Below are 27,973 nucleotides of genomic sequence, written 5' to 3' on the forward strand. Positions count from 1 at the left end.
GTTGTAGCACTCCTTTGTAAAATTTATTTAATGCTTTGTAGATATGCTTAAGCAACACTGATGGGTGAACAAATGTCATTCAAAGGCTTCATCTGGAATAACAGTTCAGTGAAATTCTTAGTCTTGTTACAGAGTACTCATTTACAAAACCCAAAAGCATTTGTGCACGTGAGCGAATGGTAAGAGGCCTGTGGCTGTGGCCTTCAACCTCTTCAGGGTGGAAACACACATCTACTCTGCTATGCAGTTACATCCCAAAAGTTACAAGATGTTACTGAAGTCAAAGCCTTTACATTTTTTGAACAGGGGTACCACTGGGGATCTAAGGCAAAACAATGAAATAAAAATTTGGAAAAAAATATTAACCTATCAATAGCAGATTATTAACTGCAATGTCAGTACCAAAATACTGACTTAGTTTTTGTATTGTTCCTTGTGCTGTTAAGTACTACACAAAATCTTAGAAAAAAACTCCCCCCAAAATATGAAGCTTTACTGCAAAAGAAATTAATGCAAGAAAACGATGGGGTTTAGTACTAAAGAGATACGAAGCATTGCTTCTTCATACCCTGCTAAGGAGCAACAGCTGTACTTAATTTTAACTTGACGTGCTTCAGAACTCCTATTTATATAGGTATTTAATGATCCAAATATAATGGTCCTATATAGTATAATTACTTATATGAAGGCTCAACTTCATATGTAATCTTTTAAAAAAGATGCTTCAGTGGAAAACTTGCTTTGGTTCTAACAATGAATAAGCTCTTTAACAGTGACAATCTTCGGAGGGGTTGGAGACTATTGACTATGGATCTTGAACACAGTTGACAATCAAACAATGTTATTCCTTCTTGACAGACTCCTTGTTTCTTCCTCCTTCACAGTACAGCCAATACAAGGAGAACAGGTAGAGTGCAAGACAAACCATCAAATCATAGTGGTAGAGTGTTGCAGCAAATAAAAGAAAGAAGAAGAAATAAAAGATTTTGCAAGCAATATGTTTCAAACCTGGAGACTCACCAGGTAGCTTAAGTGCTTCACTCTTCTGGTTAGAAATATCTGCAGAATCAGAAATGTGCTGGCTTTCCTTCTGTGAGTTATCAAGCCAGTTTAGTGTTTTCCCCTCAGTTATTAAATGGTGAGATTGAGAGCCTGTCCCTCCAACTTCTTTGGTAGGCTTACTAATTAAACCCTCTGGCATCGATGACTTCTCTTGTTTGAACCCTGTTTGTTGGAAACATTGACCTATATTCCTTTCTCTTCCTTCTCTAGAAATTGCTATGTCTGAAGTGGAAGGTACTCCTACTTTTTCAGCTTCAGGAGGGAGGCTTTTATTAATACGTGTCACTTCATTCGGTAGACTTAAATTGTACCCTGACTCAGCAGCAACCTTATCAATGACTTCGAATTCAAAGTGTCTATACAGATGCCCCATACCTCCTGCCACAGTGGACACTTCTGAAGATGCCTCCAAAGAGCTTTTATAATGGTAACTGGGCACAGTATTTGTACCAGAAGGTGGCATTTTTGTTTCAGCTTTAGCATGTAAATAGGAAAGTGTACCAACACGGCTTTCTTCCCTACAGAGCTCTGCTGCCTTCTCACTGTATAGATGCTTCTGGGTGCTTGGGGAACGTTTAGGTACTTCTGGATATAAATCCTGCTTCAAACCTTCTTCCTTTCCTGTAGCAGAAGCCTTTCCTGCTTCTACAGGTAAAATATTGCCAATGTCTGATTGTGCTTTGGCACACTTTTCCCTGATACTGCATATAGACATCGTTTCTTCTTGCAGCGTTTCATGTACACGTGCATTATAAATACCTAAAACTGATTCCTTTTCAAATTCAGTGTCATATAATACACCCACTGTGTTGAGTTGACAAAGAGCATAATGTGAACCATCATTTCTCCCTTCATGTGTATCAAACGCTGTTTCCTTTTCCTCTGTGGGCCTGTCACTTATTGCAGTCTCTTGAGGTAGCTTAGCAATTACTGCTTTTTCACTGGCAGACATTTTTTCTGGAGCACTTTCTGATGCTGTTTTAATTATATAAGCTGTACCTGCCTCTGCTTCCTCTGTAATACCCTGCTCAGAGACAGAAGACTTTTCACAACTCTCTGCCTCCTGGCAGGTAAACAACTCCTTTGTGGAAGCCGTGCTCTGAGGTCCTGTGTTCTCCCTAGCTCCCCACCGAACCTCACTACCTGTTTCTTGCCACCTCTGCTCCACGGGGCTTGCTTCGCCTTCCTTTCCTATCAGTCTTCCTTTATTTGTGCTGTCTGACTTTCCTCTGTCTTTTAACCTTGTGAATCCTCTGTGTTCCCAAGTGTCTCCAGCTCTTCTTTCATCCCCTGGAGAGGATGCTAGAGGATCTGCCTGTGCAGGCCTGGGTGCTTGCTTGTTGTCTTCAGCTGACGGAGGCGTTGTGTTCAACGCTTTGGCAGTGTGTTTTCTATGTGATTTGAAAGGCTTGGGTGCTTCCTCCTCGCCGATTAGTGCTAAGTCTGCTACTTCGATGACTTTCTTCTCCTTCCCTGCATCAGTGTTATAGTTCTTTCCTGACATTTCACCAACTCCTTTTTTTTGCGTATATTGGCTTTTCGTGGAATCTATTGAGACGTCAGCATGTGCAAAAGTGTCGGCGTATAAATCTCCTCTTAAATGTACCTGAACTTTGCTTTCAATCATCTTGATTTTTCCTTCACTTTTGTCAGCATCTGACAACAATGAATCCAGAGTTTGGTGAGACGTTTGCGGCGCCTGGTGCTCCGGAGCTGGATTAGCATTGCCATCCAGCGTACCTGCTATGCATGCATTTAATTGCATGGATTCATCATGCTCTGGAGAAATGGTTTCTGGTCTCGTTTCACAGGCCCCTTTCAAAGTATCAGCAGCATCCTCACTGATGAATAATCTCTCCATCATCTTACTTCCCAAGGCACTATCTGTTTCACCTTTTGAAATATCTGTGTGGCTCTCTCCTTGTCGACTTGAGACAGTAGCTGTAATATCAATAGACTCATTCTGCTTTGTCCCAGGAAAATATTTTTCCAATAAAAGGCTTTCACTGGTACCAGTACGTTCCAAAAACTGCTCACCACTGTTTACCAAGCCAGCAGCAACTTCCGTCCCTGATGGCTGACTATTATAATCTCTTAAGGAATACTTAACTTTATCTTTTAATTCTCCTCCTATCTCTTGTGAAGTGTTTTCAGATGAGGAACTGATAGGCATAGGGTGCAAGTCACTGCTGCTTTCTATACAGGCTAGCTTTTTCTCCAATCTTTCAGTGTCACTTGGAGAATTAACTGGTTCTGTTGTGTATAAATTCCTTTCATCTCTGGAAGAGGTACCTCTAGCTCCTGTGAAGTGCTGATTTAGCTGAAACAATAGAATAGAAAAGAATGATCAAAAAGTGCTTTGCAAAAATATGCCAAATGAAGGAGGCAGTATTTTGTTATGGAAAGTTTTGTTTTCAGTAACAAAGCTTTTATGGAAACGTGTTCCAAACCATTTGCAAAATTTGCATTGTATGTATTTTTTAACATAGGTAATGAGCTTTACGGTGGTGCTGAAATAAAACAGCATTCAGAACCCTCTCTCTTTATTCATGAGTTCAGTAAGCTGCTAGTGCATTTTATACAAATTAAATCTGAAGAGAATATTCCCTTAAAGGGAGGCTAATTCATTCTCTATACATTCGGTTCTAGGTTTGGCAAGAGAGAGGTGAGGGGTGAGGGGGGAGGATTGGCGCTTAAATGAGGGCATTGATACAGTACATCAAAGCCTGGTAATGTACAGTATTGTCCAGTAAAACAAAGACACATTTCACACTGACAAATACTGTAAGGATTATCTGTGCTTCATTTCTCTCAGGGACCATTTTACAGGCTTCAAACCAGACTGTTTTTAGACAATCTGGTAAGACATGGGTTGGAAATGAGATTAGCGAAGTAAAAAGCCAGGAACTAATCACTCTCCCTCCTAGCTCCCAAGTATCATATTGTATTATTCAGCTATGCCTGCTTGTCATTGCACTCTCTTCTCACTTTAGCATAGTCACACTGATAGCACTAGCTGATCAATTAGAGGCTAGCTTCTTGGGCACCCCTTTATGCATTTGCACTTGCTGTAGATACCCCCATTACAGTTTCTCTTATTAATATGTTTTCTGCAAAGCCTCTGCAAACTATTAATAGTAAAACGTCACTCAAAGAAAAGTGAAGGAGCTAATGTCTCTGCAAATTCTGTTTTAATGACCCTCTGCCAACCAGTGCTCAAGTGTATTTGAGTTCTTCGGTGATGCCAACTGTCAGGATTTAACAGTGAGATGCCTGTGTTTTTTTTCCCCTCCTCATAACTGACATTTGCATGATCTCAATAATTATATGCAAATCTTACGATTTCCCCTTCTTCTCACATAAGGCTCATGTTACTTGTCAACTGCACAGCTGTCTTGTGAGCCAATGCCTGTGCGTTTCAAAGATTTGGTTGTATTTCCATCTATTATAAGCCTTCATTGTTTAATTCATTAAAGAGCGCATAGTGCAAATTAACATCTAAATTATAGCTCCCCCTTCATTTATTGTATGGACAATCCTGGCAATTGATAAACAAACGGTTATATTTGATCCTGCTTTTTGTAACAGGGTGGACTGAGAACAACAAGGGATTTTAGAGGTCCTACTTTTTATGTTTTACCATTAAAAAAAAAGGAGACATTGACTTTCAGGCAGTGAAACGTCCCACAATAGGCAACAATTTTCAACTTTTTTTTGGCAAAAGACAAGAAAATTTATATTCAAATAAGAGGAATTTATTCTCTCTCTATCAATAAGAAAAAAAAGAGAATGGTTCTCATCTTCCTCTCCTGTCTGATTCAGCATTCACATTTTCACAGGTGATAGCTATTATAATCTATGATTATGAATCTATGCACCCAAATGATATGAGCTGAGAACAGACACTGAGAATAATAGATTGCTGTATGTGTCTCATTTATTGCCATTTTTTCTTTCATACTGAAAAATGCAAGCCAAACCACACACACACATGCACACACACAAATCCAAATTGAATGTTCACTGAGTGTGAAATTTATTATAAAAAATTTAATGTCAAATACTGATATAGAAAAATCTGCTAATATAAATGTATATATTTATTTTGCTTATATAGCATGTTACGCAGTTATCCTTTGAAAAACCCCAAAAGCAAACATACCATAAATATAAGAATTTTACCAAATACAGAGCATTTATTTAAGAATATTTCCATCCTAGAAAATAGGAGGGGAGATTTTTGAAATGCTACTCTTCTAATTCCTTCAAACTGTCATTTAGAGCCTCTGGTAAAGAAGTAAAAGGGAGAAGTCATCAATTTAAGACCAGAAAAAGTTGATGCACTATACTGAAATCAAAGCACCTTCTATTGTTGAATCAGTTAGAGATTCAACAAAAGTACAGACCAAGGCTTTACATTTGTAAATTAGTACATCAGTCAGCTCTGTTAAAAGGGGGCATTTCACCAGCTTTGAAGCGTAAATGGATTCAAATCATTTAATACTGTAGATATAATTGTATAACACTTACCAGCAACTCTAATTCTTTTTCATCATCTTCGTGATCACCCTGGTTGTATTCTGCATTTTTATCTTTTATATTTTCATTAGCTGGTTTGGTGTCTTTGTCTTCTGCTTGTGAATAAACAATCTCTGGGATGTTTGTGTCTGAAGAGTTAACAAAAACATACTTGAATAATTTCCATGAGGTTGTTTGTTACACTATTTTTTAATTAACATGTGCAGTAAGGAAGAACTAATTAAACCGGGTGTTGTACCTGAGGTCCTTGAATTATTCCATGTGTCATCGTCAGACGTTGCCAATATTTCTTCTTTGCTGTTAAACAAAAATAAACTTCCTGTGTTAGTCTGCAAGAATTATTGTTCTAATTCTTCTTAGACTCTGATATGAAGACCACTAGTTAATTACACAAAATTTTGAATGCTGTTCGAAATTCTGAAAATAACAGCTTTATAAAATGTACCTTTTTTTGAGTGACCTGATATTAAGTCTTGGTCAAAGAAAGAATTGGCCAAGAAAATGAAAATGTGTTGACCTTCAGATTACATTGCAAAGCTGATGGGTTTTCCCAGGCCTTTTCTGAGAAAGCAGCACAAAGGTGATTAGATGGGTCAGTGACAGGAGAGTGTAACTTTGGGGTCAGGCAAGGGTCTGGAAGGATATATGTGTTCAGGAGACCAGGCCTCTCTCTTGCTTATATTTTTCAAATATTTGTATGTATACAGAGGTGGCTGGAAAATGACATCTTTGTTACCTGAAATAAATCAAAAGATTCTCTTCGCGTGTATACAGCATAAATCCTGTTGCTAAGCTATGCCTGGCTGGCAGGAAGAATTCTGCTTCCCTGCAGCTGGTGCAATTTTTGCTGTTGCTTTGCTGGCTGTGAAAACAAAGGTCAGATCCAACACAACAAACACCTACAGAAAGATGCTGAGTGCCTGCAGTCCTCATCAATATCAATGCAAAGTGATAGCAGTTTGAATTGTGTGCTTATAGGGGTGTAACCTTTAGTGGAAAAGGAAAAAAAATGTAAAAAGAATGTCACTTACGTAAAATGTAAATTATTATATCGCTCCTAATGTCTTCTCTATGAGGAGCAATTTTTTTTCTGTGGGTCTTAATTTATGCGTTTTTCAACCAGTAGTCCACCTCTGTTACTGAAAATTACTTTCTAATTTTCAAATATTAATCTTTTCCCCTTCTATTTTCTCCTAGCGTCTTTCATTTTAATTGATATAACATTAACTCTGCCACCTAAATGCTTAATTCAGAAGGAGGATGCTAAATTTATACTCCCTTACAAGAACCTAGACATCAACTGTCACCAACTTTTTAAAATCCAGCTTTTACAAGGATTGCCAGACTAAAGCAGACAGATGATCCTGCCAGTCTGATCTCTGACACTGGCCGCCATCAGATACTTCAGGGAAAGATGTAAAGTTCTTGTAGGACAATACTTGCAGTAATTTGCACTGCCCTATTAAATTTCCTCTTGGCCTTTTGTTGTTAGAAGCTAGCCTTGAAGCACAAGATTTAACGCTCAACGGTTCTTTTTCACCATTAATTGCAATAATGCTGAATATTCTTGCTATCCATACGAACGTCGTGTCACTCTTGAATTCTGGCACATGCATAGCCTCCGCTCATTTCTCACTCTCCTACTCACACCAAGTTGTACTTTCCCCTGCCAGCAGTTGCTATAATCTGCATTTCATCCTGAAAAGGCTGACAGAGACAGGCCCTTATTTTCAGTAGATTTATGGGGGTTTTAAGGCAAATCATTACTGCTTATTATTTATACATCATTATTCTTTTTTTTTTTTACTGATCAAATGCTTGTCATAGTGTTATATCCTGTTCCCAGTTTTCTTCTGCCCTTTTGCATCTTTTTCATCCACCTCTTTCCATAAGCTTAGACATGGTGTAGCTTGGGGCTTAACCACGAGACAGATGCATTAAACCATTTAGGTTCTAACAGGGTGTATGCAGAAGTCCGGAATTAGGAGCCAAGACATGACTAACACATACACTGAGTCAGGCACCCTAAAATAATGATCCTAAAAACCACACGGGCACAGCAGGGAACCTACTACTGCTATAAAGCAGGGGAAAAAAGTGTCTCAAAGCTTTTCTTTGAATGTAGCTGGCTACCTGCAGCTTTCAGCCATGTGGATGCAACTCTGCGGAAGCAGGGATAGCGTCCTTTACTGTTAGAAGGGGCCCTGGTCTACTTCTTAAAGGAATGGACTTTGACATATTTTTTTTCTGTCAAGAAGCATTCCCAGTAGAAGGGGAGATATTGATGCCAATATCTAATGTAATAGTCTGTTGGCAGCCAGAGCTCACATTCAAGATGCAGTGGCACTTTCAGCTTTTATCACACCCTGATGAGATTAAAACTCACACTTCACACACATCCAAAAAGTACCCAAACTAACAGGACGCAGACTGTTTTAGTAGAAACTGGAGGGCAGATTTGCCTATCGCTTTTGAAGTTGGATGGACAGATGGGACCCTTACTTTTTAGCTTACTCTTCATTCCTTGGAGAAAAGAGAAACTGGATTCTGACTCCTGTTCCCTGTGTTCCCTGTGTTGGTTTTGGTTTTGATTACAAACATTTCAGTGTAAATATAGACACAGTCTTTGAATAAGGATGTTAAGGAGGAGTACCTATTTTCTGAACCTTTAAATTAACAAGTATAAAGTGCTTCAAGCTGGATGCTTATGGGCATGCGCCAGGATGGGGTTTATCTTATGTAGCCTTAGTTTTCTAAGCACCTGTGCTCTGGCAGTAGAGTACATCACCCGTATTATCAGCAGTGAGAGATTAACACTTCCAAAGGGAGATTCGTACCCTCTGTCATGGACATCACGAGTAAGATAGGATGACATATCCTTCGAAGGAGCTTCTCTGCCTCTGGAAGAGACTGACCATAAAGGGAATCTACAGTGAATGCCTTAGGCTGGAACCTTAAGTTTTAGATACCTGAAATTAGCTGAGTGAATCTCACCTTGTAACTAAATTCAAACTGGAACGTAGCTACTGAGTTTTAGTGGCCGGGGCTGTAATACACAGTGTTGTGAGCTGACCCCCTCAGTTCTACTGTTGTGATTAGAGTTGAATTTGTCCTTAAGTCTTGTTCTAGTAGCATCTGGACCTCTGGTCCACAAATTTATTTTCATAACTGCAACATAGGTAATGATAATGGAGCCTCACCGCCTGGATCCACACTGCAGGGCTTTTAACATGACTTCTTGCATGTTGCACTGAATTTTGTAAACGTTACTGGTTTATAGCCCATTATTTGTGCACACCTGTCCTGCAAATAGCTGAGTACAGGCAAAGTCAATGCAACGGCTATTTTCCTTATTTTACTTCTATATCAGAAATATCTGTCCTCACATGATTATTCTAGTGGGAAATCTAAAATTAACCTAAATTGAGGGTATTGATCTTGCGGTCTTTGAGGATCACAAAGAGGATAAAGCAACAATCATTTAACAGCACTACTTCAATATAAGATGTGAGATGAAGATGCTGAGACTACAGGTGCATACAACTACAGAACAATCTCAAACATGTATGTACACCCTAAAGACTGAAATACTTCCCAAAAGCCAACAAACTGCTTCATCAAACAGTGACAATTGGAAAGTATTTGTCTAGTTAGTAAGTTTTTGGACTTCTTTTCTCCATTTTTCTCTGAAAAGTTCCTAGCTCATAATCAGAATTCCATAAGCAGATTTTTAAATTATAATATTAATTAAGCTTTTGGTTTATAAATTAATTACCTCACTGTGTTGTGGAGGGTGGTCTAAATGTGCCTACACTGGGTAGTGAGAGACAGAAAATTTACGTTCCAATTTTCTGTTTGAAAAATTTTTATTTTTAAGTGATGCAGGCATTCTGACAACAATACGAGCTAGAAAAATTCATGATACCAGCTGATGCCGTTCCCTCCAACATAAGTACCTGTATACCTGTAGAAGCTCAGTTGCTTTTTCTCCTTCAGCTGAATGGGGCACATCTTCATAAAGTACATCAGGAACTTAAGAATTTCTACCAGCTTCAAAAAAAACCCTTATGCTTATATGATTCCTTCTTGATGGAATTATCATTCACTTGGACTGAGTGATAAAAAGAAAGCAGGCATGAAAACAGGTTATCACTATAATTTTGCATTCAGAAAGAACAAATGGGAAGTTCAGGGACTAGTTAGTAGGACTGAGAGGACTGTAAATTTGATGGACGTTATGCAAGGAGTTCAGAAGTCCCAAAGTTATGTGGAATTGCCATCCCAAACAGAGAAAAAAAATGTTAAACTTGAACCCAAAAGATGTGAGGAGTAGATAGACAATGTATAAGTGATGAGAAAAAAAAAAAAAAATTAGCCAATAAACAATATTTCTTTGACTTCAGAAAGGGTTGGGATAAAGTAAGCCATGATTTGGAATTAGTCTTTTTAAGTTAAATAGGGATTATTTAGAAGTGAGGTTTGATCAGATTTCAGATAATCTATGTATAACTCCATAATCAAAAGACTTCTCTTAAACTTTTCTACCACAGTACTAGTAGTAGGGTAGAATCTTATAGGAACACAGATCATATAGGTCATAAATGATAGGAACAGATATTTAGAAAATAATACTATTTCATCCAGTCTGGGAGCAGAACTTGGTGTTTAAATATGCTCCAATCAAGAGGAGCAGATAATCTCCAACCCAAAATACTGAGAGACCCAACAGAGGAAATCACACATTGGCTTAAAATCTTTGCTATTCAAATATATGAAATAGGTCCTGATACTACTGTAACAGTATCAGAAGAGTAGGAGAAGTAGTAGCTATATTTAGAAAAAGAAGTAGTGTCAGGTGTCTTCAAAAGTTTTCACAATAGATTTAGAACTAAACTTAAATGAGAGAATAAATACAGATAAATGGAAAACGGCATAAAAATGACAAACTCACCTGATAATATCTGTCTTTGATAAGATTACTATATTTCCCTTGTCTAAAAATCAGTTATCTAATCTATCTGGACTTTATTAAAGCATTTTTTGTGCAGCCACATGGGAAATTTATTAATTAAACTGGAGATGAGGGAGATGAATACAAAAGCTGGGCGGTGGGAGAAAGGCTTGGTGCCAAGCAGGGCCCCGTGAGCTGGGCTGCACGGAGCTGGCAGACATCGCCAGGGAATTGGAGAGGACTGGTCGTGTAATCAGACTTACTCAGTCATGTTATTACAGACCAAGGCACCAAAAGTCAAAGTTAAATTAAATCCATCACAGATAGGAGAGACATCACCAACACAAAGGAGGATTGAAAGAAATGTGTGGCCTGGAGGACCAGAAAAATAGATAAGGGATGAAATTCAAAATTATGAAGTGCCAGGTCGTACATTTAGGGACTAGACAGAGTTTCTGACACAAAATGAGGGCTCAGAAATTGGAAGAAACAGGCAAACAAGAAAAATCTCTGTTTCTTTTTTGGCAGAAAACATTTCCAAGCCTCTGGTGTGAGATGGTCATGGCGACAAGGCAAACAGAGTTCTGCAGTAATGTGTCAGAGGAGGTATTCCTAGTGATGAAAGATTTCAAAAAAATATTCATGTTGTGGCATCAGGCACTAGTAAGAACTCCTCTGGAACATTTGTATACAATGTTCAAGAAAGAGTAATTCAAACTGGAAAAGGTGCAGAAGAGGACTACAAGAAGACTGGCAGGATGAAAAAATCTATATTAATCAAGGAGGCAAATTGGGTATTTCTGTTTTTAGCCTGGCAGAATAAGTCTGAGAGGAGAAACAAATGCCCTCTCTTAATATAGCAAAGGGGTAAATACTGAGAACGCAGAAAAGATATTAAGCAGCAAGACTCTCTTAATTAATACCAAGACTTCACAAAAAAATTGTTGTGGAAACTTAAAAGAAGATCTGTAAGCATTAGAAAAGAATATCCTGTAATTTTTCAGTGCACGTACCAGGCACAAGAAACTGAGAAGGTCTCAGTATGGAAGTATGGATATATTTTTGTGAACAGGATTATGCAACACATTTCCCAAGGGATAAGACTTTACAGTCCCATAGTCCCAGTCCAGCCCTATTTCAAATGCTCCTATGCAGCTATATGCCCTGAGAGTTATGCTTTCAGGAGCACACATTTCAATGTGGAACAGCAGGTGCTTTGGTCTGGTCTGAAATAGGTTTGGGATCATAGCCAGGACCTACTAATCTCTTCATAATGGGTGAGATTATTATAGCTTGTCGTGGTTTTAACTCACAAACCAATATTTGGCAGAAGTTGTGTCTGCACGTTTGTGTAACTTGCAGCACTGTTCACTTTGTTCTCTGTTATATCCACTTATGCTAGATCTTAATACCTAAATCACAAGATATTTATTTCACAAAATGTGGGAAAAGGCTGAAATTCTTGGAGTATAGAATATCGAAAGATGAAAATGTACCTGTAAAACTCTTGAAATTAATGCAATCTGAACAATTTTATACTATCTCGTATTTAAAAGAAAATGTGGTAATATATTCTTTAGTCTGAAATTTAAAGAGGTATGGGAACGTTAAAGTATTTAAAGACTATATTTCTCAATATTTAGTAAAAACACCTAAGAGGGAAAAAGGTTTTCAATAGAATTTTATTTAAAAATCCAGACAGGATTAGGCTTTCACAGAATCTTTCATGCTTCTGTTTTTTACTTCAAGGTGGATTCAAAATCAAAGCCATCCTCTTTTACCCTGAAGTTGAGGTGAAGGTAAAATGTCCTCATGAAAGGAGCTGGCAAGATTGAAGTTGCTAACCAAACACTAATTCTGTTTTAATTTCAGGTCAGATTTCTAAACCTAAGAAAAGCCTAGTACAGCAGCAACCTTCAATACAACTAGTGCTTTTGGATCTAGTGCCAAAAACAGCCAGCCCTGCTGCAGAATGATGCCACTGGGATTTAGACAATATACGAGATCCTTGAAAAGAATTAGTTAAATGTGTCAGCAATGTTTTACTGAGAGGCAGAAGAGCAAAAAGTGAATTTGTGCAGGTAAGTGCTCAGGCATCAGCTGTCACTGGAGCCAAGCAGGAATCCTGCCCAGAACTCGAACCCCATGGAGCTGAGGAGAGGAGAAACACAAGCGGAGGGAAAGGCTGGCCATTTGGTTTGGTTATTTTTGTATCACTAGCAGCAGATGTGATGTCAAAAGGAAGTAGAGAATGGAATAGCTACATTTATTTAAGAAAGTCCAAGCAATAACAAAAATTATTTAAAAAATTTCGTGTGCACATTGGAAGCAGAAAGCCTGTAAAATGTTTGGAGGAGCTGGGTTAAAAGAACATTGATGAAAGACTGAATACAGGATTTTCCACGTGTAATTCTGAACTTCAGTAGTATCGTATACAATGTCATTCAAAACCCACGAATATAGAGTAAAAATAAATTTCTAAGGAAGAAGGAATTTTGGAAAGCAGTGGGGAAGACTATGTATGTATAAAGTTCCAAACAGAGCTTTAAAGTTCTATTAAATTGTTTGTAAGACACAGCAGAGTAAGAATTAACACATGTTTTTTACTAACATAACCATTCCTGAACAGTCAGCTTACTGGAAAATTTCATTTAAAATACTGCTTTATTTATACTGGTCTTAAAATACCAGTGAGTCAGGGGAGAAAATATCAACAAAACCAATTCATAGAGAGAAGAAAATGCGAGAAGGAGAAAAAAGCTGGTACAATAAAAAAAAAGTTAAAAACATAAGCTTGATTCTCCTCTAGTCATTGTGGTGAGACTACCACTGAAGAAACATCCCACCCACCCTCTGGGATCGAGATCCAAAGCATGTCCTGGCCTCTCTGTACGACAACTCACAAAAGGGGTTCGGGAGCTGCCAAGGATGTCGGTGTGTGATTCTCCAAAGTGCAAACTTGACTTCTCTTGCGATGGGGTCTCTGTAGTTAATTCTATTCTATCTCCCTCAATGAATATATGAACTAAATATATAACAAGTAAAGATAAACTCATTCCTTGCTTCCATAAGGCTCAGTCCAAAACTTAATATAGGGACAAGTCTCCTACTGATTTACACTGATGCCCGTGTTATCAGCTGTTGAAGTTATAGTCTTATAATACAGCCACTCCACAATTCCTTATCGCACATGGTTCCAGCACCCTATAAATATTAGTCTCAAGCCCTGGTGCTGCCAGAGAATTCACAGCCTAGTTCAAGAAGCGGAGGTACAACCTTGGCTTGAAGCCACCTTTGTGCTTCCTGGGGCCTTCCCTCACTGTGCCTCAGCACAAGCCAGGGTCTATAAGGTGGCATGGAGATGACGAGGAGGCTAAGGGTTATCTGTCTGTGCACTGGCATGAGAGGGCATGTATCTTATTTCTCTGGAGAATTTCTAACATGGGAGACTATGCTTGCTGGAAGTATGTCAAACAACCTCCTCACCAAGCAATGCTTGACCTCTTATTTCTGGGCGCTTGAAAACTGAGAGGCTACAAAATGTCTGCAGCAAAGCCGCATGCAGTGGGACCTCTTTATGTGCAACCACCTATGTGCTGTGGGAAGAAGCCATTAAGTAAGTGCATAGCTTCCCAGGAGCAGACAGGTGCCACGCACAGAGGCTCCAGTGCCCAGCAATGCCTGGCAGCCAGGCTGGTGGGCAGAAGGGTCTGGCCTCATCCAGAGGTCTACCCGCAAGTTGTACCTACCCAGCCTTTGAATGTCCTGCAGCTAAAGAAGAGAAAGAGCCTCAATAAAGCTTAGGAGCAAAATCATCATTATTGCAGGAATTGGTGCTTATTTCTGATTAGTTTACCTGCACATTTTGTCTAAACGAAGGCAGAATATTATTTTTATGAACGGTGTGCTCTCATTTGGAATTGACACTAATGAATGCAAGGCCCTTTCCCCCTCTTGTTTGTACCATCAAATTAATTAGCTCTATTGTGACATCAGTATTTTTCTCAAGCCGTTCAAGGCTTGAGCATTTTCTTTTCTTTTTCTAAAGGGCATCTTCTGTGCCCTTTATCTACCATAAGAATCATGCATCACTTGTATTTTTCACAACTAATGCTGTTTATTATAAAAACTGATTGTGATGTGAAGATTGTTATACTGTGTGGCAAATTGCCCAAACAATTACTGTAAATGCATGAGCCATAAACTGTACTGCCAAGGACACTGGTAGGTTAGCTCCTATAAAAGAAACAATTAGAGTCTGAGGTGAAAATAATAGAGATGAGATGACAGTTATTGAAAAGGCAGAACATCCAGTTTAATGTTGTAAATACAGGTTTGTGGATTACACTGATGGTTTTAAAGTGTTCATGGCTTATTGAATGGAACAGAATATTACATACTTTAGAATGGGGCCATAATTATTATTCCTTTTTAATTGTGATGTCTGATGCATTTGTGAGCAGTTGTTGAGAACATCCTCACATTATACTGATTCTAGTTCTAAATTATCATCCTGCTCCAAGGGTTTTTTTTTTTATTATTTTACTTTTTTAGCATTTTGTTGTTCAGGGTCTGTTCTGAGCAAAGTATTTTCTCTTGAGGAACTTAGAGTGCTTAGAGGGTTACAGCAATAATTATTTCAGTTTCAGCCTACACACTTCACTGCTTTAAATCATCATTAGAAGTTTCATCCCTCAGCAACTCCTGCTGAGACAGTCTTAAACTCCTAGAAACCATTAGATAAGAATAGCCTATCTTTATAACAATTTGTATATAAAGGTATTGATAAGAATTTGCTAGAAATTAAGAGAATACATTTTTTCTTAGGAATCATCTAAATACAGAATAAGGCTTTTTATGATTGCTAAAGAATTTCAATCATTCAAACCAGATTTGCAGCATATGAAGACTAGGGTGCACAAAGAAAGATGTGCACCCTACAAGAAGACATGTTGTGATAGACTATGGTAGATATGAAGAAAATACAGGAAAACTGACATTACTGCATGAGAAAATTAAACAGTCCTCTGCTCTTTAAGATAAGACATAGGGATAAAAATGAATGAAATAAAATTCAAGTATTAGACACCCAGGGGAGCACTAAACAACTGGACACAGAATTATGACTGTCCAAGAAGGCAGAGGGGCTGGGCACGTAAAACCAGAACTGGTGAGTCTGCCCAGGGTTTGCGAGGAGAAGATGAAGTGAGCTGCAGAGCAAAGACAGCAACCAGCAAAAGGCAGTGTCAGCGCTGCAGCATGTGTGAACTCTGAAGTACCAAATCCATTAGTAAGGGGGGAAAAAAAAAAAAGCAGTAAAGTGGCTTTGAAAGAAAGTTGAAAGAAAACTAAGTACTCAGCTGTACCACCTTTCAGGGAAATGCTCTAAGTCATTTTCAGGCTTTTACATGCTGTTAAGAGAAGCTGATCTTAATGCTAGGTAAGGGCATCACAGCTGTGTTGGAAACTGATGGCGCCAGGCTGAAGTTCAGGGAGGTGTTGGGGAGCAGAGCTCGGGAGGTGGCTGGGCTGTGGGCCTGGGCAGCTGGCTGTGTCCTCAGGCTGAAATAACTGCCTCCTAAGAAAACTTGAGGGAGTGTCCTAGGAACTGGACCTTAGGAAGCGCAGAAACCAACAGCTGCACGAACTACAGACAAACCAAACTGCAAAGAGCAGTGTGAGCGCAATGTGGAGCATTGCTGCTTGTGCTGACAACAAAGCAGAGGGTGACTGAAGTTCAGCGAGCACCATTCCTCAGTTTTGGACTCCTAACACACACACCTGAATTTCTACTTTCCAGCTGGCTTTACCTGAAAATATGGCCAATTCCTGCCTAAGAGCATTTCGCCTTAAATGATCCCTCCTTCTGGAGATGTCATGTTATGTGTGCCTGAACCACCATGTTGCGATTACATGTCATGTGTGGCAGTATCATTGCCTTCTGTTTATATGTTTAATTTTTTCAGGAGGTATTTAAAAAATAGAAGCATAAAAGAAAAATAATTTAATCAGTGCAGAAAGCAATAATTTAAATTACACTGTTAGATTCCAACTGATTGAGATCACACAGGAAAAGATTCAGAAATTAAAGCAAAAATTGCAAAGAAAAACAACAGCCATAAACAAACAGCTGTGTGAACATTAAGTAGAAATTACTAAATCATATTTTAAAATATTATGTCTTTACAAGTGATCTTATTAGAATGATACTGTACATAAAATCAGAGCCCTTATTACAAATCTAGGCAAGACTGATTTTGTTATATGACCTTCAACTACCAGCAGTGTTAGAGAAGGCTCAATCTAGTTCCTAGTAAATAGGTGTCACCAAACAAACAGGACTGACACTAATTAGCTCCCTTGTTGATAGTCAGGACACAGAGAACAGAGGCAGGGAGATGGAGTGACCCACTCATCATTACAGCAGTAGGTGAGGAAATTTGCACACTGGCATAGCCATGGAGGCTTTGACTGCAGCTACCAGTTTGAAACTACGCTGTGAACAGAAGACTGCATTGTCAGGAGAGTCAGTGTAGCAACCTTCACAAGCATTTTGCATGAAAATAGAGCCACAAAGAACCTCTACTTAAATGTTTGAACTCTGAGGAAGATAATATTAGTCTGTGGTACTTCCCCACCTTGAGGAAATACCCTTTAGTATTGGTCATCTCATCTGACACCACAAGAGAAGAAAAGGTAGGCCTGCAAAAAGACAATAAAGGACTGTCAGTAGCTTCTAAACAAGGAGAAATCGGAAAGGAAGTTTGGAAAGCGAAGTGGAAAAAGATGCTCAGAACAAGCTGTATATAGTATGATGATTAATAGTATCGTGGGGGACAATTGATCAAGAGAGCAGCTGTAAGGGAATTTGAGTGTTTTTTCTGAAAAGATAATTCCCAGTAGGGTTCAGGCAATGTTTGTAATAAACCTATTTTTATTAAGATTATTGGATTGGTGCTATCCAGGGGATTACATTTTCCAATTACTAATATTTTCATTTTTCAGTCTTAGTTTATGATTGAAGCAGGGACATAGGTGGCACAGAACAAAATGCATTGGCCTGGTTTGGGATGAGAATAATCATAGCCTCAAAGCAAACAGAGTCCCAAGAAATTAGTCTTTATTTTCTAGCTCATTAAAAAAGACCTTGAGTTTTAATGGCAAAACATTCATACAGTGGTGGGTTGTTTTTTGGTTTTTTTTTTAAATATAGATGTATATCTGTCCATTTGAAGATTTTAGTGCCATACAGCCTGAACCAGGAGCCCAACACCAATTTGGTGCCAGGCTTAAGCCTTTAATATAGTCCTGTCTATCTCCAAATCTCGTGACTATAGGTATGAAGACTGCAGAAAAGCCCATGCATAGTAAGTCAGTTATACCTCCAATTAAGCTACAGCAGTTATGAACAGGAAGATTGCAACATTTTTCACATCTATTTATAACTCTGTCATGATTGTTGTACCTTCTTGTAATATCCACATAACAATGTTGAAAAGAAACCAGTTCAGAAGTCTTGTTACACAGCTGGTTTATATGTGGGTTGGTCAGAACATCGTGTAAATCTTTTGACAGAATGGGCTAACTGCTTCAGAAACAGATAATTTCTTTAGGAAAGATTCCCCTGGACAGGGTTAGATCTATTAACAGCTCCATTGTGAATTAGTAATGCAGGATCTTACTATTGGGGTGCCAACCTCCAGGGCCTATCTCCAGGGCCAAGCTGTTGAAAGCGAGGGAAAGGTGAGTCAGGAGTCAAGTTTCCTGAGGGCTAGGCTTGGCCTAAGGTCAGAAGATATGCTCTTAGGTTTCTATTTTGTCTGGAAGTGGCATGTTCAAATATCAAAACGTTGTTGTAGAAAGGAGATGGGGGTAGAGCCCCTCTTTTCTTCCCTTGCTTCTTTCTCCCACTGTTTTAAAAGGTAGAAGGAGACAAAAGCAAGTGCCATCAACAAGTCTTCCATCTGTTTCAGGTTGCGTCTCAGGTTGTGTTTAGATACACTTGAGAGGAAAAAGACCTTAGCCTATGGGGCACCTGGTCTTTCCCTGGATCTCAGATCTTTTCCCTGGTATAGAAGGAGCAGTGACCAGAGGAGAGACATTTCCTAGAGGCTGACTGCAGTATGCTGAGGCACGTATACAAGAAAGTGACAGATGCCTTAGAGAGACTGTAGATAGATAGATGGCAGTCAGGTGAGACTGACACACAGAAACCACCCCTGGGGAGGAGAACAGAATGGGAGACCACAAGAAGCCTTAGCAAGTCATTCTTAAGAAAGGACAACTATGATCTAAATCTTGGAAAGAAATTGTAAATTCCATAAATGTTTCAAGCGGATAAAATTTTTCAGGTGTTACCATGACAAGAACAGACTTTTATGACCTTTTTTTCTCCACACCTTGTCTTACTACCACACAGCAAGAAGGCAGCTGTGTGATAGGTATCAATATTTCTGGAATATAACCTAAGAGATACTGGTGCAAATACACTAGGGTAAAACTAGAGACAGAAAGACTGACAACTCCCCAACCCTCTACTAGGACATGAAGTGAGCCAGGCTTGAACGCCTCATGCTTATCATCCAGCAGCCATAAACCTCATTGCAGGGACAATAATTATGCATCAAAGCAAAATGTAAGCGCAAATCCACTTGGTGCACCTAAGCACGAGGTAAGAAAAACCTGCCAGCTTTACCTAGTTCACATTCAATTATGTAGCTCAGTGCTCTTCTGTGCTCTTTAGGACTGCTATTAGTAACCAGCAGTAATAAATCTTTGGGCTTAGCGTCAGTGTGTCAGCTGGTTCCGCAGATCAGGAGGAGAGTGGAGAGACAGTCAGAAAACCAAGCCCCCCATTATGCTTTGGCATATCAACTAATATTTTCTTGTGTGTCACTGAAAGCCTAGGGATCAAATAGCCACTTCTAACGTGCTCCCACGGCATTTAAAAGGTCTCATCTCTTCCTTTGCCCTAAGGCAGGGGCTGCATTTGACTTGCAAAGTATTTGTTTGGACTATTTTTCCTACCCTTCATAACTGAGAAGATAATCCACATTTTACCTTAAAACCATGATGGACGATTGGTTCTCTGGACTTACACTGTAGCTGAATCAATTGCTTCAATTTCAGAGCTGCAGTGCTGTGACTGGATCATGGCTTAAAGTTCATAATCAGAATAAACAGCTCAAATGACACTGCTAGTGAATGCACTGATTAAATATGACTCCAGTGCTCTCAGTTAATGTTTCACTGACTTTAAACATCTTTTCAAGAGTAACATTTAGCCAAGTCAAAGTGAATGTAATGGAACAATTTTTTTTCCAACTGAACATTTACAAACTGCAATACCTGAAGAATGGACAGAAGACAGAGTATTTAAATAGTCATTAACAGCATGGTTCAATTTGCAAACCCACTATCTCCCTAAACAAGAGAGTCACTGAACAGTGGAATACAGGAGTTCATTTAGCAATATATTTCTATTTGTCCAAAGGTCCTTAATCAGTGATCTGAAAGAGCATAGAAATAAGCTCCGGTCCTCTAAATATTAACATTCAAGTATAGTTTTACATATGCAGAGTTCTACAAAGTTCAGTGAGACTCCTGATGTTCATTAAATTATTTATTGTGCCTATTGCAGGATCAAGCCAATTGCTGCATTAAAGAGTTCTAAGAGTCAGTTGTAATAGTTTTACAGCACTGGCATATTTAAATAAGCTGATGAAATTGTAGCAACTGCAAAAAGAAATCTTACAAGTGTAAAGCCAAGCAATGCATGTATAATTACCAATACTTACTTATCATATGGTTGAGAAATTATACTCAGATTACAAAGCATCCGTTTTATATGGTTTTATGCAAAGAAGTGAAAAAGCTTTATAGCAACCAATATTTCCCATACAAATTTCTGTTCTGTAATGTTGGTGAGAGCAGTTTGTAAGGTAGATCATGGAAATGACTGAGAAACCACTGATACTAATAAGATCCAGAGTAAATACTATGCTAAGATTGCCAGTAAAGCAACATGCTATTTTCATATGTTGTTACTTAAAAGTTAAGAAGCTTCTTTTAATATTTCCAGTGCAATAAATGGTTGGCACATGGGTAGCACAGTTCACAATCACCAAAAGCAAAAAGAACCCTAGTTTTTCAGTCTTCAGGTACTCTCCAATTAGGAGACCACAAGTATGGTTAGCAGGTGTCTATTTGCTCTGTGCATGCCATTCTCATCCATAACTTCCATCTATTTCTTCAGCATTTCTGTGATAGCATTCAAAGCCTTCTGCCATTAACTGTCTTTAGGGTCTTTAACATATTTCATAGTTCAAATAGTAAGTATGCCCAGATTTTGAAATACTATGATTAGACAGACAGAAAAAAGACCATTGAGTGTAGTCCCTGGCCAAGTAGGATTTGGTCAAGTACCATGTTTTTCAAGTGGTTTATCTTAGCTTATTTTAAATGACATTGGAGAGTAAGGTTGCAGCAGTTTCCTTAAAAGATAACTCTAGAGTCACTATTACGAAGCATTCCTAACACTCAGTCTCAGTTCCACAGCTTGCTTTTACCCCACTTGTCTGAAAAATATTTTAGATCACGTTAAATAACTACGCTGTGTCCCCGATAATCACAGTCTTCAAGTACCTGGAGAAGTCTTATTTTGGTGCTAGTGCTACCTACTTCTACAACTGGCAAAGACTGGCAATGACCAGGAGACAAGGGAAGGCCTGGGGATACTAGGTCAGATTGAACAGCAGAGGAGTGCTGCTTTTAGCTGGCTCTCTGTGAATGGATGACTTCTTTAGCAGCTGCTCTCCTGGTAAAAACAGTGACTGCAGTCAGTTCCTAATAATAGCAATAAACTTTAGTCAAATCCCATATCTGTATGCTGATCAAGGTGTAACTTGTGACTTGAGATGCCAGAAACAACCTTGAGATTAAATAGCAGTACACAAAGAAGACGTGTGTTTTAACACCTCTTCTGCTCTCCTTTTCCCTTTCTGATTATTATGTGCAATAATCAAAAGGACAAGGATTAAAAGGGAACATAATTTGAATGACATATTTTAAATGAACCATCTGGGAATAATACAGTTGTTCCTCATAGCAAACTACATGCAAAGCTATTTCCAAATATCTTCCTCAAAAGTCCTTGATTTTTTTAATCACATCACGGGTTTGTGCAAAAGGGCAAGAGGAGCTGATGCAGAATTGCATTTCTTGGAACAGCTTAGGCACTGGTCTGTCATCTGCCTGGGGAAGGCTGACAGCACAGTGCAGTCCTGCCAGGCTGGATCTTCAGCAGCTTACTTCCTTTGTCTTCCACCAGAAAGGGGATGAGAGAGTAGCTGAAGATGGGAGAGTACTCATGAACAGAAGAAATTTTCTCACTGCCCATTTCTTTAAGACCATTCAGTATTTATGCTGCTGAAGCTGGCATTGGTGGGCCACAGTCCCAGTGTGTTTAATCTCTTCCTTCTCATTGCTCATTGTACATAGAGCAACTCTTGTATGAAATCGCCCTATTTCATGTTCTGTTTTAAAGTGGCATCATGGAGGGAAGTGAATTGATAGACTACCACTCAAAGAAAGGTAGAATCTGGCAATCACGAAAGAAAGCACAGGACCAACATCAGTTCAGTGATACACTCGTGGGCTCAGAGAGCTAAGAGAGGGATAACGCTAACAGTTACGATAAAAATACTAGCCTCCTCCTTCCTTGTCAGAGGACAGGAGTCCAAATATGCATTTTACTCTTTTGTAAAACAATTTTCATGCTTATCAGTCATTTTCCTTGTGCTCTTGCTCCCATTGCTCTCTTGACAGATGGCAAACCAGGACCAAGGACAGAAATGGGGTGCAGCCTCATCAGTGACAGGGGAAATGGTTTGCAGGTCGTTATCACTGCGCCATGCAGCATGATCTACAGGAGTTTGCCTCATGCAACACAAAACCAGTCCCTGTCTGATCAGACCGATGCAGGAGCCTGGGGTCCACAACAAAATCTTGTGGTCCAAACCTGAGGACCAGGAGAAATTTGTGTTCAGTATCATTATCCATGTCCCAAAAGCACGAGAGTCAAACAGAGAAAAGAGTGGAGCTGATACAATTCATTTACATTTTTCTGAATGGTTAGATATATGTATATATGATAGAAATCAGGGCTATTTACTGACAGAAACTTTCTCTTTTCCAGTGACAGCCTTAAAATTTTAGGAGTTGATTTCTTTCCCCAACGTATGTTTACGAGTACATACATAAGTTAAATGCACACTTTCAGATAGACTAAGCCATAAATAAATTAATAAAAACATTATTCTTTCAAACTGTATTTTGTGCCTATAAAACACTTCAAGATTTTTGAAAAACACAAAAATTGTTAAAAATTATGTTGGAAAGAATTTCTGCTTGGAAAAACAGTTAGAAGCAAATACTTCATGAAACTTTAAGAGAAGACTATTTGTTCGTGCCTAGACATAGAAGCAAAACTAAATGAAACATGGAACGAACAGGCAGGATTTTAAGTCATCCGGTTCTGAATATCCAAATCAAGACAGTTTTCGGCTTAATTATTCCATGCAGTTTTGCTTTCCACTATCATTTTTTTCAGGTGCAACTTCTGAGGGTTAAGTCAATTTTTATTTTATTTCTTAATAATGGTGTCAGAAGCCACCCCATTGCCCTCATTCACACAACTCTGTCCTGGCTCATATTCTTAAGGGTAACATGATACAGTCATATTGTATTTCCTCAGTAACTTCCTCTGAAAGTGCATATTATTCCTTTCACTTAACTAACGCAACTAATCCTCACTAATGACATTTAATGAGCCACACAAGTATGCCCTAGAGTGGATCACACTCTCTGCTTAAGAAACATAATTCTTTAACAGTCCTATTTTTTAACTGCACATTTTAAGAGAAAGTATAAATATCTCAGAGCCAAAATTTTTTTTTAAAAAAAGTTATAACAGGTTTCTAAATTTGAAATAAGGGCCTAAATAAGTGTCCTGTTAAAATATCCTTCTATTCAGATTGCTATACAGAAATCTTTGATTTAAGGTGTCCAGCTTGTGGGCATGGATAGCAATATTCCTTCCCTGCATATTTATTGTGCAAACCATAGGTAAAATTGTTATTACTTCTGTGTATATCTGTTTGCATTGCTGGAGCTCCTAAGACAAGCTAGTTATGGGCCAGGACCCCCACTTTGCTGCATGTTCTATAAACATGCAGCACAGCATATATAAATGCTGCAGAGTTCATCATCTGAGCATAAAACAAGAGGTGAGAGAGAAACAGGCTGGTGGAGGAGACCAGAAAACAGGCAGCACTGTTCAACGTGACATGAAGGAGTCATAGCATATCAGCAGCCTCACTTTGCCAATTTTGGGGGGGTTTGTTTTTCTTGCGCTTTTTCCTATACATCAAAGCAAAGGAGTTTTAATGAGGGTCTGAAGGAGAATAATGAGGTACTTTTGCAGATGTCTGCAGGGTGTTTCTCCTCACTCAAAGGGGCAACATGTACAAAGACACTTTGAAAAACAAGTGAGCGGTGGAGGTTGGCATCTTAGCTTTTTCGAAACGAAAGCCCTGATGCTGACCTCATTTACACTGGTGAAAGCTGTAACTCCTGTGAAGTCAATGAAGTCCCTGTAGCATAAAATTGGTCCGGGATTACAATCTGCCAGAACTGTCTTTCAGAAGCCTTGGCGACCACTGAAACCATATTCCAAAAATACTTTCAGCTCATTTTTGCATTTATTGTAAGGTCTCTTTACATCCTTCTGCCACTAAGGAGGGTCATGAAAGCGCATATTAGTTAACTGTTTGCAAAAAATCTGTAACTGAACTTAATGTAAACAAGAATCTGACCACTTTGGTTTTAGTATTGCAGATACACATGTGTGTATGTGTATATATGAACAAATATGCACATATATGTATATATACATATGTATACACACAGACACACACATATATATATATTCCTCTGCAGCCAGATATGGAGGGAGACAACTTTACATTCTGATTAGACAAGGTAATTTTATGTTAAGCAGTAGACATGTTATCTCCTTTCCCATTTTTTAAAATACCTCTCTGTCTGACTTACTTATAATTAATTTAACATATACATGTAAAAGAGAATCCCCCAGAACCAATGCTTCTACAACTTGTGCTAAAACTAGGCATGTCGCAGGAGACTTCAGGGAATTAAACTCTTAGTAGTCATTCGACTTTAGATGCCAAATTGTATCTAATTTTTCAGGACAGTCCTGAAAGCATCTGGAAGCCCAGGGATCACTAAATTAAGACTCAGCTCTCTGTGTCCATCATCTGCTCCATGTGAGCTACCTGAACTCAGGCTGAAGGCATACTGCCTGCCTATGCCTGTGGTATTTGATATCACAGCCCTTCTGCAGCAGATCTCAGGCTAACTTATTTACCAAGGATAGGTCGTGTGACACTTCTTGAAGGACAGAAACAACATACAGAATGAGGCACAAATGTCAGGATCTGACCACATGGCAGGTAAAGGCATCGTTCCCTTTGCTCTGACGTACTGGGATGTTCCCCCATGGAAGCGTCATCCTGGTAGCCCCAGAGCTGACCCAAGGGGCACTTACCAGGACATCTTTGTGGACTGGCTATGAACTGGACCTCGGGTTAGCTGTGGGGCTGCTCTTCATCATCGTGTTGATGCAGGCACTAAGCTATATTGTGCACCTCTGCTCACAGGGCTGACGTGCCATCAGGGCTGGCAGAGGGTTTCAGCACAGCGAGTTTGGGTTTTGGGAAGGGAGTTTCTGCACAGGTGAAGCCCTAGCTGCTTCCCTTCTCCTTAAGCTCCCACCACTGCTGCAGTTTTCTTCCCCCTTCCCCACCATTTCAGTTCGGTGGAAGAGCACCAGGGAAATCAAACAGCACTGCCTTACTTGGAAAGAGTATAGGAACTAAAAACTCAACACAAATTCAGTTCTGGGATCTAAGTATTGCAAAGGACACTGCAGGTAAAATATAGATTTGGTTCTGCAGAACTCCAACTGATTTATAGCAAATTTGGTGAGCAAAAAATTGAGAATCAGGTTTTCACAGGCAACCTTTTTTTGCTTACAGAAATAAGTTAAAAACAGAGTGGGAAGCCAAAAGATACTATTCCTGAGTGTTTCTCTTTATGTGGGGTTAAGTTATAACCACGGTCACTTTACTCTATAATAACATAGTACTGGCCTACATTTAATTAGAATAATATATAAGACAAATTCTATATATCTTTTTTCTTTAATACATTACCAATTCTGCCTTAAAAATTATTATTCATTTCACCGTTTGTGAAACAGAAACATCAGCCAGTGACAGGAAAAAGGAATTATTACCCTGATATACAACTTGCAGAATAGCCCAACAACTTCCAGAAAAGTTTGTACCAGCTATTCTAATTGCAATCCTTTCCTGAGTTACCAGCTTCCTGAACCACCAGTGCCATTTCTGGTTTAATAATTGCATGTAGAGAATGAACCATGAAATAAATCTTGTGAAAACCCAGGATTTGTTTTGCTTTTAAATTTTTGTTGACTTACCAAGGAAGTGGATGTAAAGTGTTTTAACTGTACAGCTACCTCAGTCTGGAGCAAAGCTCTTACTGATGTCAGCTCAATTTATATCCTATAGAGATCAAAATTGGTACACAGCCCATAATTCATAGACCCTTGCACTAATTTTCAAATGAGTGGCATGCATGCCTTATATTACAACTATGATCCTAACCAATCTATCTGCAGAAAACTACTGGCTGATATATACAAGAGCTTTACTGAAAATAAGTCTTAGTCTAATTTATCATTTAAAAAAATAATAAAAAACAGAACAAAACAGCATGGGCAGTCTTAGCTCTAGCAAGCACACCCAGAAAGTTAGAATTAGCCATCTATATTGTAAATTATGAAAAGTTAAGGTGTAACCTCACCTGCTTTGTGTTGTCTTTAAGCAGCCTTTAAGATGTCTATCAGTAACCTCTTTGTGTGGTTTATTATCCAACTTGGCCACAGTTTCTTTCTTGTGACAAATCAGTGTGTAATTTTTGTCATCGTTGTTTGCCCAGAAGGTACCAACCGATGTCTCATAGCGTATACAGAACTCCACCTTAGCTCCATCTTTCTGGTAAGGAGGCACCAAAGAAATCTTGAAGCAGAACTGATCGGTTTCACTACCACAAGAATTAGGCATGAACTCTGCAAGGATGTCATAATAACTGAGCCAGTTATTCAGTGTCATTCGAACATACACCAGTTTTTCAAAGGATACATTGAGGACTCGTATAATGCCATTCATACAGGTAATGCCAGGCAGGAACACGATTGACTCCAGCAGCACTTTCTGCTCTCGTACTTTTTGCAAAAGTTCTTCTTGCGAAGCAGGTAACGTAAACAGTTGAGAGAAAAAATACTCCTCCTGAGGGAAAACTTCATCTTCTATGTCATTGTTTTGTCCTGTATTTGGAACTTCCCAGGTATCAAACTCTTTAACGGACACAAGATCAAACCCAAATGCATCAGCAAATGAAACTTTCCTTGCAACGGTGGTGGGGGTATCTGCCTCCTCTTCCTCTGAAGAAGCAGAATTCCGCCTTCGAGGAAGTGGAGAGAAACGATGTTTAATGTCAGGTTTAACATCTTCATCCTCTGAAGAGAAATCATTTACAGTGGGAACTTCTAATAAGTTAGCCCTGCTAACCCGACTAGGTTCTTCAAAAGACTCCATTGGGCTCTCCGATATAAACTGAAAGAGAACTGTACAACTAGTAGCAGCTGATATTTGAGACACTGTGATTTAAAACAAGGATTAATGTTGCAGTTGACATTGCAAAAGGGAGTCAGGCCTATTAATAGATGCTATGGTGTGTCAGCTATGTTGGCCTGTTCTCCATCTGACAGTATTAGGTGTTATAATTTCAACAGTACATTTCAAATATTGCATTGTTAAACTGCACAAATGAGCTGGTTTTAGATGGTCAACTTATGTTGCACAACAAATTCATTACATTGCACAAATGAAGATCTATTCATCTCTGATTAGGAAGTACACTTCCTCAGGTAAATAGTTTCTATATTGAAAACTATTCCTGTATATATTTTCAAGGCCATTTTTTCACAATGTTTTCAGATATAAAAGTGCGATGTCACATTCTGCCCCAGCTTTACACTATGTTAACTCAGCGGGCCAGATCCTGGGACTATGTCAGCATTTTCTAGGTAATGATTAGCCATCACAACATCAATGAACCAGGAATGCTATAAAACATTGAAGTGAGTATGCCGGAGATGAACTTGTAATGCACAATTGTAAATATGACTGAATTCACCACTAATTAGATTATGAAACCATCTAGTGCTAGACTGCATTTAGCGTCATCCAGCCAAAC

At 38.9% G+C, this 27,973-nt stretch overlaps 1 protein-coding gene across 2 annotated transcripts; it reads right to left on the reverse strand.

Annotated features, from left to right (window-relative positions):
* Positions 1 to 841: 841 nt before the first annotated feature.
* On the reverse strand, positions 842 to 27,312 carry PPP1R3A (protein phosphatase 1 regulatory subunit 3A). Of its 2 annotated transcripts, XM_086472890.1 has the most exons (5): positions 26,519 to 27,312; positions 17,231 to 17,254; positions 5,840 to 5,916; positions 5,593 to 5,729; positions 842 to 3,382 (listed from the first exon to the last, which is right to left on the reverse strand). In XM_086472890.1, the coding sequence occupies exons 1-5, from the start codon at positions 27,310 to 27,312 to the stop codon at positions 842 to 844; spliced, it is 3,573 nt and encodes a 1,190-aa protein (XP_086329016.1). The 2 variants fall into 2 exon arrangements, with proteins under 2 accessions (XP_086329016.1, XP_009956373.1); XM_009958071.1 differs by lacking the exon at positions 17,231 to 17,254 and having other exon boundaries at positions 5,840 to 5,898.
* Between the last annotated feature and the right edge of the window lie 661 nt (positions 27,313 to 27,973).

The sequence above is a fragment of the Leptosomus discolor genome, chromosome 1 (genome assembly GCF_034619465.1).
Source record: "Leptosomus discolor isolate bLepDis1 chromosome 1, bLepDis1.hap2, whole genome shotgun sequence".
In the NCBI taxonomy this organism is placed as follows: domain Eukaryota; kingdom Metazoa; phylum Chordata; class Aves; order Leptosomiformes; family Leptosomidae; genus Leptosomus; species Leptosomus discolor.